The sequence below is a fragment of the Pseudophryne corroboree genome, chromosome 3 (genome assembly GCF_028390025.1).
Source record: "Pseudophryne corroboree isolate aPseCor3 chromosome 3, aPseCor3.hap2, whole genome shotgun sequence".
Taxonomy (NCBI): Eukaryota; Metazoa; Chordata; class Amphibia; order Anura; family Myobatrachidae; genus Pseudophryne; species Pseudophryne corroboree.
The window spans coordinates 119663181-119677366 of NC_086446.1; the positions used below are offsets into that span (position 1 = coordinate 119663181).

The following is a 14186-nucleotide window of genomic DNA, read 5'->3' on the forward strand; positions in this document are numbered from 1 at the left end:
AGGTATTACACCGGGGATGGAGGGGGGGGGGGGGTTAGGTTTAGATGACCCCCAGAGGACTTAGAGTTAGGGTGCGGGGGGTGGGGGGGTTTCGTTTAGGGTTTGGGAAGGGGTGGTTAGGGTTAGGCACCACCATGAAGGGGAGGGGGGGATGTTAGGCTCCGAGGGGAGACTGTTTAGGGTGTGCGGGGAGGGTGAGTTAGGTTTATGTGCCACCCGGTGGAAGGCGGGGTTAGGGTTAGGCTGTGGGGGGGGGGGGGGGTTAGGGTTAGGCACCTTAAAGGAAGGGTTAGGGTTTGGTAGGGTAAGGGGAGGGTTAGACTAGGACTTTTCAAATAATTGATACTGTAAACCGCAGGTTTATACACGTACATATCAGGGACGTAGTATAGCTGTATTCACAAACTGTAAAAAATAAAAGATGCATGCTTACATCTGCCTTCCTGCCACCATTGCCGAGGTCCTGCAGCTCCTCTGCTGATGGTGACTGCCTCCATTCGCAGCTTCCAGGGAGCTTTGATGTGCTGACTCCTGCATCTCTGCCGCAGACAGTGACTGCCTCCGCCCGCCGCTGACTGTGACTCTGACAGGCCGCACTGTGTGGACCTCGGAGGGAGCTGCTATGCCTGACCATGCGCAGCCAGCAGCTCCCCCCCACCTCCCTCACCCCTCCCGTGACACTCTCTATGCAGAGAGCTACACAGCTCTCTGCTAGAGCAGCTCCACTGTCGCGATCGCGGCTTTTACTGAGATGGAGACACTGCTGTCTCCGTCTCAAAAATAAAAATGTTGGCTCATCAGGGGGGTTTCCAGGTACTCGGAACCCCCCCCCCCCCCCTGCGTGCACTACTGCCATTTGTCTGGATGACCAATGCCAGTTAGTGGCCAATGACAAGGAAGCTGGTCTCTGTTAGTGAGCGACAGGGCTGTGAACATTTACTCTGTGGAAGTTACCGGTTTACTGTAATCCTGTCAGAAGAAAACAGTGGTTCAGGAGTCCAGAGTCAGTGTGTGATTGCAATACACAGCTTCTTTATCACAATACTAGCCATGTAGCAGTGTCTACTCATCATTGCTGAGTGATTATTAATTTTATTCAATTATACATTTTTTTTTCTTAAAATCTTATCATTATTTATTTGTGTACTACTTATCTATTTTAGCATTGAAATATCATTGAATACCATTGAAAAATAAAAACGGATATCACAGTGGTTCCCAAACTAGGGCCTCAGGACCCCACACGGTTCACGGTTTCCAGGTCACCCAGCAGCTGCACTGTGTATCACCAACTGTCACATCTCAAAAATCTACAGGTGACCTGTAAAACATGAACCGTGTGGGGTCCTGAGGACCGAGTTTGAGACCCTGTGCTCTATCAGGTGCGTGGTGGTAGTGACAGGGCATCAACGTAGGCATGCATAGGTGGATTCAGGGGGGCACCGAAGCACATGCCCCCCTTTCAATTTAGGAATATTTTTATTTTTATATTATTAAGAGCAGCAACAGTGTGCAAATGTGTACAATCTCATTGCTAATTAATGAACCACCCCACTGGTTAAGTACTGGCCTTTTTGTTGACTTAGGGCAGAGGTTCTCAAACTCGGTCCTCGGGGGCCCACACAGTGCATGTTTTGCAGGTAACCCAGCAGGTGCACAGGTGTATTAATTACTCACTGACACATTTTAAAAGGTCCACAGGTGGAGCTAATTATTTCACTTGTGATTCTGTGAGGAGACCTGCAAAACATGCACCGTGTGGGCCCCCGAGGACCGAGTTTGAGAACCTCTGACTTAGGGCATCTGCTGGTATGCACATTTGCTGTGTGCCGTACTACCACCACCTGTACACACACATTCCAACAAATGCTCCATGTCCTCAACGCATCAATTGAGCCAGAAGCCTCTCTACATAGCCTCAATTCCAGCCAGTCAAGTTGAATACCTGCGGGCTGGGGCAAGAAGCAGGCAGTACCTGTGCTCCCACAACTTTGCGTTTTGGTTGGGTTAATATGTTTCTGTTTAATTGTTTCTTTTCTTTTTTCTTACTTATCTTTTAGACATAAAATACTTTTCTCTCATTTCCAGTAAGATCACATCATGAATGAAGCCAACAGAGAAGACAATAATGTAGTACAAGCAGCTCCAGCTGCTCCTCAGATGAATTACCCCCAGATGAATGAACAATGGATTCGCCCTCCAGATGCCCCTGCGTATAATGTCCCTCCTGCCTCTCACATGTGGAATGTCCCTCCTGCCTCTCAGATGTGGAATGTCCCTCCTGCACAACAGTTTCATAACTTTCCTGTCACTCAGCAGTGGAATGCGATTGCTGCCGCGCAGATTACACAGTCACCTGCGTTCCATCAGACATTTCTGAAGGGTAAACCAAAGGCCCTGGGGGTAAGATTTATCATTTTGTTATTATCTCCCGATATTTTTTTTTTTTAGGAGTTTTATTACATTTATTATATTCTAAAGCTCAGAGCCGTAACTAGACTTTTTGGTGCCCTGTGCCAGAGAGAAAATTTGCGCCCCCCCCTTTCCAATAAGGACATAAGGCGCATACCTTGTGGGGAAGGGGCATGACACTATTGATCCCAGAGAAAGCCCATGCTATGATGCCCCGTCCCACATTTTTATAATACACACACATTCATAGACCACTGCAAGAAAATGGATTTGGACACAAATCCTCTTTATACCACCTTCGTGCACTTTACTTGAGAGCTCTTTGTTATTCAGTTACAATACCCTTTATTAACTAACACATTTCAATATACTGCCAGACCCAGGATTCAAGCCTATAACCTGTTGAATTCTAATCAAACACCCTACTCATTGAGCTATTTGATCCTGCATAAAAACTGTGAACACTATATGAAGCTGCTGGTACTTTGTAACTAACTAATCAGCATTACAGTTGAGCAGATCTATGTAGTGTGCAGCCACACATCCAATCCCTTGCAGCCACACACTACATAGATCTGCTCAGCCACAATGCTGATCATTTTTTCACAAAGTACAAGGTAAGCTTCTAATAGTTAGAATTCTCTACCTTTCTATGCAAAGAGAGATCGCTCAATTAATAAATTGTCTGGCTGCAATGCCACAGGCAAAGGGTTCTAATCCTGGGTATGTTAGCATCTTGAAATGTAATAAAGTACAGTGTGACTGGGTGTCGTACGGTATGCCGGCGCTCGGGCTCCCGGCGAGCAGCATACCGGCGCCTGGAGCCCGACCGCCGGCATACCGACAGCATGGCGAGCGCAAAGGAGCCCCTTGCGGGCTCACTGCACTCGCCACGCTGAGGGCACGGTGGCGCGCTACACTATTTGATTCTCCCTCCAGGGGGGTCGTGGACCCCCACGAGGGAGAATAGTTGTCGGTATGCAGCGCTATGTGCAGCACCCCCTCCACACACACCTAGTTACGCCCCTGCTATAGCTATTAAATATGATTTTAATAAGTGCCCTCATTAATCCAGTAGGCTTGCTGTACTGATTCCCATTTAGTAGTTCACAACACAAATGTTTAAAGGTAACGTGCACTTTTCAGTGGCTTCTATATTTACTCTAACTAAACCTTCCCCACTTCTAACTTTTCTAACATTGATTAACCCCCCCCAACCCTCTGATTTGCCACTGGCTGAGGGGATCACGGCGCCCACCCCTGTTCAGAAAAAATACTTTTCCTTCTATTTTTTTTTACCTCCTGTGATTGAGCCACTCCACTGAAAAGAACATGGCCACGCACAGCTCTTTACGGCTCTGCCCATAGAAACCTATGGGAACTGCATTTGTGAACGTAAAGATGGAACCGCAGTAGATATCTCCTGTGTTACCACCTTATTATATATCTCCAAAGCCCAAAAATGTGTCAGTCAACTGTTTTCAGAGGATTTACCACATATTTAGGCTTAATAAATATTTCAAGAGAAGAGTGAAGGCACCTTAATTCTAACAACCATCTCTTGTTTAATCTGTAGATCGTCCTGATTGTGGTGGGCATCATCCACATTGGTCTAGGTGTTGGCACGTTTTTCACTGCATCCTATCTAAACATAATCAGTGGAATACCATTCTGGGGAGCAGTGTTTGTAAGTACTGTGATGAAACCAGCACAGAGTGTCTTTCCTTGCTTTTTGTTATAAAAGAGGAGAATATGCAACCTCTGTTGTAGACTATACGGAAATCAGAAGTCAAAGAATGACATGTCTTTTTACAGGTTATGGTACCCTAAGATCACTTCTAATATACATATAAACAATATAGTACAACACACTTTCTAACATTTACATTGTATTTTATGAAACACTAAATGTAAAGTTCTTTCAGTTATATGTTGATTAAAAATGGACACTATGGGGTAAATTTACTAAGCTCCCGATTTTGACCGAGATGCCGTTTTTTCATCAAAGTGTCATCTCGGTAATTTACTAAGCAATAATCACGGCAGTGATGAGGGCATTCGTAATTTTTTGCAAGTCCAAGAAAAAAATTACGAATGAATACACCATCGGTCAAAACGCGGCTGTTTAAGTATGAATCTCGGTAATTTACTAAGAAGTGCAAAGGAAAAAAAAAAAAACACTGCCGTGAAAAATTACAACTCGTAAAAAAGTGCAAAAAAAAACCAGACCTGCTTTTTTTTCCGGCTGTGGCATTATCTGTCCAGCTAGTGGAGCCCGGTGCTGGTTTTAAAAATATGGGGGACCCCTACTCTTTTTGTCCCCCGTATTTTTGGAACCAGGACCAGGCGCAGAGCCCGATGCTGGTTGCTTAAATATGGGGTAACCCCTGTCATTTTTTCCCCCATATTTCTGCAACCAGGATCGGCTCAAAGAGCCCGAGGCTGGTTATGCTTAGGAAGGGGGACCCCACGCAATTTTTTTTTTTGGATTTTACAGTGTTTAATTTAAAAAAAAAAAAAAATGAACCCCAGCACGGATCACACAGATCCGGCCGAGATTCATTGTAAAAAAGTCGGCAGTGTTTTGCTAATCACTGCCGTAAAAATAAAAAAAAAAACACGAATGACATCGACATCGGAACAAAAGAAAAACCCGAATACGACAGCTTAGTAAATCCATCGTAACAAATTCAAAAAGTTGCAGTTTTACACTTTCGATGTCATTCGTGATTGAACTTTGACCTGAAACGGGAAAACACGAATCTTAGTAAATTTACCCCTATGTAAGGAGAAAATTCTGGAAACTACTTTTTACTTCTCAGTATCTATCTATCTATCATCTACAGATGTAGCCGCGCACATCCAGCCTGCGACTTGGCCACACAGGCACATGTGCCATGCTTAGGCACATGTGCAACTAAACACGCCAAGCTGCATCTAAGTACACCGCCCATTTATTCCTATGTGCACGCGTTCTTAGACGCACGTACACGTCCTAGTCCTGGGCACACTTGCTGGGCCTACATTGCCGCAAATACACAAAGCTGCAGGCTGGATGGCCTGCCTCATCAGATCAGGTCTCACATGATCTTATTGACTCCAGAGGTTCGTCTGTCGCTGACCTGGTGGCTACAGGACCGGCAGTTGAGCAGAGGCCATCTCTCCTGGATCCCCAACTGGGTCCTACTGACTACGGATGCCAGTCTAAGGAGTTGGGGCGCGGAGCAACAACTCCTGGGTGTTGGAGCAACACTCTTCCCAGGGTCGGTGGACCAAGGAGTAATCACTTCTTCAGATAAACATTCGATCAGTGCTTTGTCTCTCGCCCTGCATCTGATACAGAACAGGCCTGTTAAAGTACAGTCAGACAATGCCACCATGGTGGCATACATAAACCATCAAGGCGGCACTCGAAGCCGCATGGCAATGATGGACGTGTCAAAAATCCTTTGTTGTGTGGAACGCCATCTGCCAGCAATATCACAAAGTGTTCATTCCGGGAGTCCTAACTGGGAAGCGGATTTCCTCAGTCGTCAGGATGTGCACGCCGGAGAGTGGGGTCTTCATCAGGAAGTCTTTAAACTCCTAGTGGACAAGCGGGGTCTACCAGATGTAGACCTGATGGCATCGACAAAATCACAAAGTTCCAGTCTTCAGAACAAGAACCAGGGATCCTCAGGCAGCGCTCATGGATGCACTGGCAATTCCATGGAACTTTCGGCTGCCCTACGTGTTCCCTCCTGTGTCACTCCTGTCCAGGGGACTACGGAAGTTCAAATAAGAAGGAGGAATACTACTTCTAGTCGCTCCAGCGTGGCCCAGACGGCAATGGTTCTCAGACCTGCAGGGTCTATCGATAGAGCGTCCTCTTCTACTTCCTCAACGCCCAGACCTCCTCGTTCAGGGCCCTTGTGTCTACGGACCTGGCCAGACTGGCTTTGATGGCGTGGCTCTTGAAGCTTCACTCCCGAGGGCCAAAGGATTCTCCAAGGCAGTTATCCAAACTATGCTGAAGGCCCGCAAACCCGCTTCTGCGTGGAATTATTATAGGGTCTGGAATTCTTACTTCACCTGGTGTGCTGATAAGAATTATGATGCATACAGATTCAGAACTTCCAGAATTCTGGATTTTCTGTAGCAAGGCCTGGACTTAGGCCTTCGTCTGGCCTCCCTCAAGGCTCACATATATGTCTTGTCGGTGTGGTTTCAGAGAAAAATTGCGTCTATACCTGACGTTCATACTTTCATTTAGGGCGTATTGCGGATTCAGTCTCCCTATGTCCCTCCTGTGGCTCTATGGGATCTGCCTGTTGTCCTGAATGCCCTGCAAGAGTCTCCATTTGAACCTCTTGAGTTAGTGGACCTCAAATGGCTTACGGCTAAGGTCCTCTTCTGACTGGCTATTGCCTCTGCCAGAAGGGTATCGGACTTAGGTGCTTTGTCCTGTCGTCCACCCTTTGTGATATTTCATCGTGACCGAGCAGTTCTTTGAACTCGCCCTTGTTATTTACCTAAGGTAGTGTCATCTTTTCACCTTAAACAAGAGATTGTCGTTCCTGCCTTCATCTTTTCTATATTGTCCTCCAAATAGCGGTCTTTGGATGTGGTAAGGGCTCTCTGTATATGTGGAGAGGACTGCCTCTATTAGGAGGTCAGATACCCTTTTTGTACTGTTTGTTCTCCACAAACGGGGCTGGCCTGTGAATAAGCAAACCTTGGCTAGATGGATTAGAATGGTGATTGCACAAGTTTATGAGCAAACTGGACTTCCAGCTCCTGCTGCTATTAAAACACATTCTACTCGGTCTGTTGGACCCTCTTAGACGGCCCAACGTGGCGAGTCCGCAGAACAATTGTGCAAGGCGGCAACGTGGTCCTCAGTCAGTGAACACGTTCATTAGGTTCTATGCCTTTGATACTTCCACCACCCAGGATGCTTCCTTTGGACGCCGGGTTCTCATACCCGCTAAGGCGCGTCCCCTCCCTTAAGGAACTGCTTTTGGCCATCCCCGATGTATTCCCTGTGGAACACAGTATGCCCCACTGCAGAAAAGGAGATTTATGGTATACTTACCATGGTTAAATCTCTTTCTGCGAGGTACACTGGGTTCCACAGGGCGCCCACCCTAACGCACCTAGATTCTATGGGTTTGTATGTCATTAGCCGCTAGTCCCTTCTCCTGTCGTGAGAACGTGGTTCAATTTGACTAACATCTACCTTCTCTTTTACTTGCTCCTGCATTGGACTTGTTAACAAAACTGAGCTCACAGTGCCTGGAGGCGGGGTTATAAAGAGGAGGCCCCAATGCATCCTGGGACAGTCAAAAGTTTTAGCCTGTTGGTGCCTCTGGATCAAGATCCATCTCTACACCCTGACGTATTCCCTGTGGAACCCAGTGTACCTCGAGATTTAACCATGGTACAGTAAGTCTACCATAAATCTCCTTTTTCTCTGCTTACCGCAATTCACAGACCGGGTTACCATGCCAAAGTCCCTGACTTCTCCAGCGGCAACCCCGCTCCGTGCCTGAATCACATCACCAATATTTTGTATGGTGAATGCAATTTATGAAGGATCGGAAAGCTCGGCTTTCCGCTTCTCCATGGAGTTCAGGTTCGCCCTCAAACCCCCGGCGTGATGCAATAAGGATTTCCATGTGACCATTGTAACCGGTACAGGTGGAAAAGTTGCCCATAGTAACTAATTAGTTTCTAGCTGCGATTATATACTTGAAAAATGATCCCTGTAACATGATTGGTTGAAGTAATGGAAGTCCATCACTATTCCAAGTTACATATAATTGATCTATTAATGAATCCAGAGTAATTATGGAGTCAAAGTAATAACGTACTTCTTACAAGCATCAGCGAGTTCCTGATGCATCTGTTTGATGATTTAAAGCAGCAATCATTTAAAAAGTCAAAACGAGATTGATTGATAGACTAATCAGCAACTCACCGATGCCTGAAAGTCACAGGCTATTATATTTCAACCAATATTTGGAAATTTAGGAATGAGACTTAACCCCTTTAGCACTCACTAAAGGTTAGCTTACTCCTGTTTGTCTCTGCACTGCTTACTCTATCTATAGATGGCATTAGCGGTACTGTTCCCATTGCCAGCAATGAGGACCTCAGCAAAAGCTTTTCCAGCCTCTGATGATGCTCATGTGCAATTGTATGTCACTGGCAGACTCACAGGAACACAGCAGAAGACACTGACGAGGACCTCACGGAAGGGATAAGCAATGTTAAATACTAGCGGCATATTCCTTAGTATCACTGTGATACTAAGAAATATGCTGGAGGCAATAAATAAATATTAGTAATGAATGGGACCCTACCTTTAGTACGATTGTAAGCAGTGGTGCAAGTATGCGGGTACGCTCGGGTACGGAGTACCCTTAAGAATTTGTCAGCGGTTACGCAGTACCCAATATCACACACTTTGTCATTACCACAATTATAATGTGCCACAAAGCAACAAGACCATTGTCAGGGTTACTGGGAGTGCGACAGTGGCTGTATTTTCCTGTTATAGTTGAGGCATTACTATATATTGTTATTAAATTTGGGGCATTACTATATATTTCTATTATACTGGAGGTATCTATATATTTCTTATGTACTGGAGGCATTACTATATATTTTTAGCCTTGCCTCCAGATAAAAAAAAGGGGGCTGTGTCATGTGGCCATGCCGCTAGTGTCATGTAGCCACTCCCACTAGCAGCATGTGGCTACGCCCCCTCCCAACACATGACTACGCCCATTTTTCGACACTCCGTACCACTAAGAAAATATTTCTACTTGCACCACTGATTATAAGCTACATTCTGTATTTAGAAAACAGTGGAATGGACCCATTGGTGACAAAGAGCACCCGCCATAAGCTTTTCCAGCATCAGCGAAGCCTTCCAGTATTTGCTGAGTTCCCACAGTCTACTGTGTACAAGCATGTGGCCTTCACACATGGGAATTACACAATAGCCCATCGCAGGCAGCAGTACACTGCCAGCAACACAGTGGAGGATGGGGGTATTTGGAAGCATCACTGTAATATTAAATAAATATGCTGCCTGAAATAAGTATAATTATTAAATGGAGCCCTCACAGTTGAACGGGACAAGATGCACCCTTTTGCACATGCTCAGAAATGCTTTCCATACATTTCTGTGACTGTATATTGAGTTGTATAGATTTAAATATACATGTACTGTAACTTGAATTGTAGCGCATAGATGTCCCTGCAGAAAAACTTATATGTCATCATGGTCAACACAGAAAACGATACGTATCATGCAATGCGATGTGTAATGATACACATCCTGAAAAAGTTAATCTCAAAATGTAAATTATCTCTAAGAGTCTTGCATGTCCGCACCCTCAGGGGGTAATTCAGACCACGGGGCTGCGTTGTTTGCAGTCCTGCGATCAAATAGTCGCTGCCTATAGGGGGAGGGGAAAACGCTGTGCACGTGTGCGTTCCTATGTGTAGCAGAGCTGCACAAACTGTTTTTTTGCAGTCTCTGCTGAGCCTAGGACTTATTCAGCCACTGTGATTGCTTCTTGCTGATCGGAGCAGGAGCTGAGGTCAGACACCGTCCCTTCAAACACTTTGACACGCCTGCGTTTGTCCGGACACTCCCTGGAAACGGTCAGTTGCCACCCACAAACAGCCTCCTCCTGTCAATCACCCTGTGAACGCCTGTGCGATTGGATTTATTGCCCCATCCCGTCGCTGACCAGCGATCCCCGTTGCTGAGGTTTGTCGCGCCTGCGCTTTGCGGTGCATATGCATGCGCAGTTCAGATCTGATCGCACGCTGTGCGGAAATGCACAGCAGTGATCAGGTCTGATTTACCCCCTTACTGTGTTGAAATTGCAAAAGAACGCTCTTGACCAGCCCTGCAAGTTCAAGTGGATGCAAGCATAAGATACAGTCAGCTCAATTGAAACATTCAACGATAAAAAGTTTCTCATGCACTCTGGGCCTGATTAATATGTGGTTAAAGTCACTATCGCTGCTGCTTACATGGAAGCAGCAGTGATAGCATTAATCTGTTATGGCAGCAGGAGGTGTCACGCAGTATCGGATTATATGTGACACCATTGGCCGGCTGTGTTACTCATGAGGTCGAGCAAACCGGCCGCCGCTGATTCAATAAAGAGGGCAGGAAATCTTCTTCCAACAGAGGTCCTGACCTTGACACTCCCCCACAATGGCGGCAACGTGCCTCCATTTTGAGAACGGAGGCCATCGCTGCCCCTTTCCAACCTCAAACGCCAACAGATTGTCACTCACTTACAGTCGGATGATGTACTGCGTCCGACGCAGGATCCGTACTGCACACTGGCTCATGCACAAACTCCCAAACATCTTTGATTTGTGCTATGCTTCTCAGATCCTTCAGAATCAGAAATAGTCACCATGTGACAGTAAGTCACATTTATTTCAGCGCACATGGCTTTATATCCAAACGTAAATGAGTCCCATAGTGTTCAATGTAACTACTTGTTGCTCGATATGCTTGACTTCTCACATGTTGTATGGTTATGTTTTGCAGTACATCATTGCGGGATCTCTGTCAGTTGCGGGTCATTCTAGACCTTCCATATGTCTGGTAAGTTCATGGATAACAAGTGTGACATTTGTTAATTATCTGTAATCAGATAATTTTGTGTGTATGTTGCACCCAGCCCTCCCTTTGGGTTTTCCCCTTGTAGTTGAACTTTTATGGCTCATTAATCAATTATTGGACATTACTTGAATTGAACTGTGTACCTGATTTAACTGGTGCAAAGAATGCAGCCTCAGAAGAAAGCAAATTAACCAATGCATACCCTCCAACTGTACCTTTTTTGGCAGGTACAGTACCTTTTTTTCATGGTCTGAACCGATTTTTGGCTCTCCAAATTTCCATTAAAAGTATAGGAAAAGGGCGTGGTCACGCCTCTTTCAGAATTTGTACCAATTTTTATGTGTAAAATGTTGGAGGGTATGCCAACGCCATAACAGGGCTCTAAAGTATGTTCATGACTATTAGCTCTGGTAAATTTCTTGTAAACAGAAAAACAAAATTGATTATTTTTAAATGGGTAGCCTAAACACCCCCCCCCCCCCAAATATTGTTTAGATCTATACACAACATACTAATGGTGAAGCACAGAGTCGTAACTAGACCTTTTGGTGACCTGTGCCAGAAAGAGAATTGGTGCCTTTTTCCAATAGGGACATAAGGCACATGCTTTGCGGGGAAGTGGCATGACAAGAGAAAGCCCATGCTATGATGCCCCTTCCCACAATAAATTATATATATATATATATATATATATATATATATATATATATATATATGCAAGTTACTCGGCGGCACTCACAAGGGACTTTCTCAACTCAGGAACAAAAGACGCAGCGCAGGTCTGCTGTTAACGTTTCAGTTTATAACAACTTTCGTCAGAACTAGTATACATTAAGAATAACACGTACCTTTATACCCACACCAAACACCCATGTGCACGCTCCAGGCTCGGTCACGCCGGCGGGGAATGGATGACGTCATCAACCCGCACCTCCACCTGAACGCTCCTCCCCGTCGTCGCTCCGGTTACCTTGGAGACGTACTCTATACAAAGCAAAAGAAAACATTTACTATCACCCCAGGGATGCCTAAAGAGTCAGCGGCAGGCCACTTAGACACATAACTCCTGTCATTTCAGCATATACTGTTAACATAAACACAATATTCGTCCATTTTATTCAAGAAAACAGTTTAAATTAAACTGTTCATTAAGCCCTTTGGGGGCGATTGTTTTTAAACGGTGTATCCACCTTGTTTCTCTCTGCAATAACAATCTATTCCTATCACCCCCACTGATACTTTCAGGTTGTTGATCTATGATTTTATATTTAAGTGTAGCTAGATTGTGTTTAAATTTGACAAAATGCCTAGCCACTGGTTGTGCTTGACTATCCCCACCTAGGGCGGCCCGAATGGCCGATCGGTGCATCGCCATCCGCTCCCGGAATTGGCGTGAGGTCTTACCTATGTAGAGGAGCCCGCATGGGCATCTAATGAAGTATATAACATGCGTACTAGTACAAGTTAAAACTTTATCTATCTTAATCATCTTTCCTGTATGTGGATGTGCAAACACCGGGCCTGTCTCCATATAGCTGCACGTAGTGCAGCCAATACACCTATAGCACCCGGGTTTTTTTGTGAGGAAAGTGGGCTTCTGACTAGTTTTGAAGGATGATATATCGTTATGTACTAGATAGTCCTTCAGATTTTTATTTCTAGTATAACTAGGTAATAATGAAACATCTTTAAGTGCGCTTAATTCTTTATCAGATCCAACAATAGACCAGGCCGTCCTAGCATGTTTAACGATCTCCCCACTAATGGCTGAAAACTTCTGTACAAATGGTATTTTATTATCCATAGCATGTATCCATAGCATGTACTTTCGGGTTGGGCTTATGTAGGAGTTCCCCTCTATCCAACGATAATACCCGTGCCTTAGTTTTCATCAATTCGTTCCAATCATACCCTCTCATTTGGAAATTACGTGCCATGGCATCAATTTCCAAATCAGTCTTCACTATGTCATCAGAGATTCTATGAGCCCTGAGGAACTGGGAGTATGGCAAACTAAATTTAGTGGTGGCAGGATGGAAACTGGAGGCATGGAGGAGAGTATTTTTATCCGTGGGTTTTTTGTACACACTTGTGTGTAGCCTCCCCTCATTGAGGGTGATTGCCACATCCAAGTAATGAACCTTGTCCGCACTAATATTAGCTGTAAATTTAATATTAGGATCTCTTGAATTAGCGTCCTCTATCAATTGGTCAAGGGATTCTCTGGTATCAGACCAAATTAACAGAAGATCATCTATGTAACGAACAAACAAAATTATTTTTCGAGTATTAACGGGATCTGTAAAGAATAGATCTTTTTCCACTTCGAACATAAAACTGTTCGCGAATGCAGGGGAAACGCAACTCCCCATAGCGCACCCCTGCAGTTGTTCATACCATCTATTATCGAACAGAAAATAGTTATGTACCAAAGTGAGTTTGAGTAATGTCAGAAAAAACTTTAAATCTGGACCTTCATATTCCGGGCTACTAGAAAGTAGACGTCTGGCTGCCTCCACAACCAGTGGCTAGGCATTTTGTCAAATTTAAACACAATCTAGCTACACTTAAATATAAAATCATAGATCAACAACCTGAAAGTATCAGGGGGGGTGATAGGAATAGATTGTTATTGCAGAGAGAAACAAGGTGGATACACCGTTTAAAAACAATCGCCCCCAAAGGGCTTAATGAACAGTTTAATTTAAACTGTTTTCTTGAATAAAATGTTGTGTTTATGTTAACAGTATATGCTGAAATGACAGGAGTTATGTGTCTAAGTGGCCTGCCGCTGACTCTTTAGGCATCCCTGGGGTGATAGTAAATGTTTTCTTTTGCTTTGTATAGAGTACGTCTCCATGGTAACCGGAGCGACGACGGGGAGGCCACACACACTACTGAGCCTCATTTTGACTTGTTTTAAGGACATTACATCAAAGTTGGATCAGCCTGTAGTGTGTTTTTCCACTTTAATTTTGAGGGTGACTCCAAATCCAGACCTCCATGGGTTAATAAATTTGATTTCCATTGATAATTTTTGTGTGATTTTGTTGTCAGCACATTCAACTATGTAAAGAACAAAGTATTTAATAAGAATATTTCATTCATTCAGATCTAGGATGTGTTATCTTAG

The 14186-nt window shown here is 44.6% G+C and overlaps 1 protein-coding gene across 1 annotated transcript in view; it reads left to right on the forward strand.

Moving 5' to 3' along the window:
- The first annotated feature begins 2100 nt into the window (after nt 1-2100).
- The window catches only part of LOC135057215 (membrane-spanning 4-domains subfamily A member 15-like), a 61915-nt gene continuing 49829 nt past the window's right edge, over nt 2101-14186 (forward strand). Inside the window, exons 1-3 of the mRNA XM_063963109.1 lie at nt 2101-2403; nt 3989-4099; nt 10979-11035. Of these exons, the coding sequence (XP_063819179.1) occupies nt 2101-2403; nt 3989-4099; nt 10979-11035 (471 nt within the window). The remainder of the gene's footprint in view (nt 2404-3988; nt 4100-10978; nt 11036-14186) is intronic.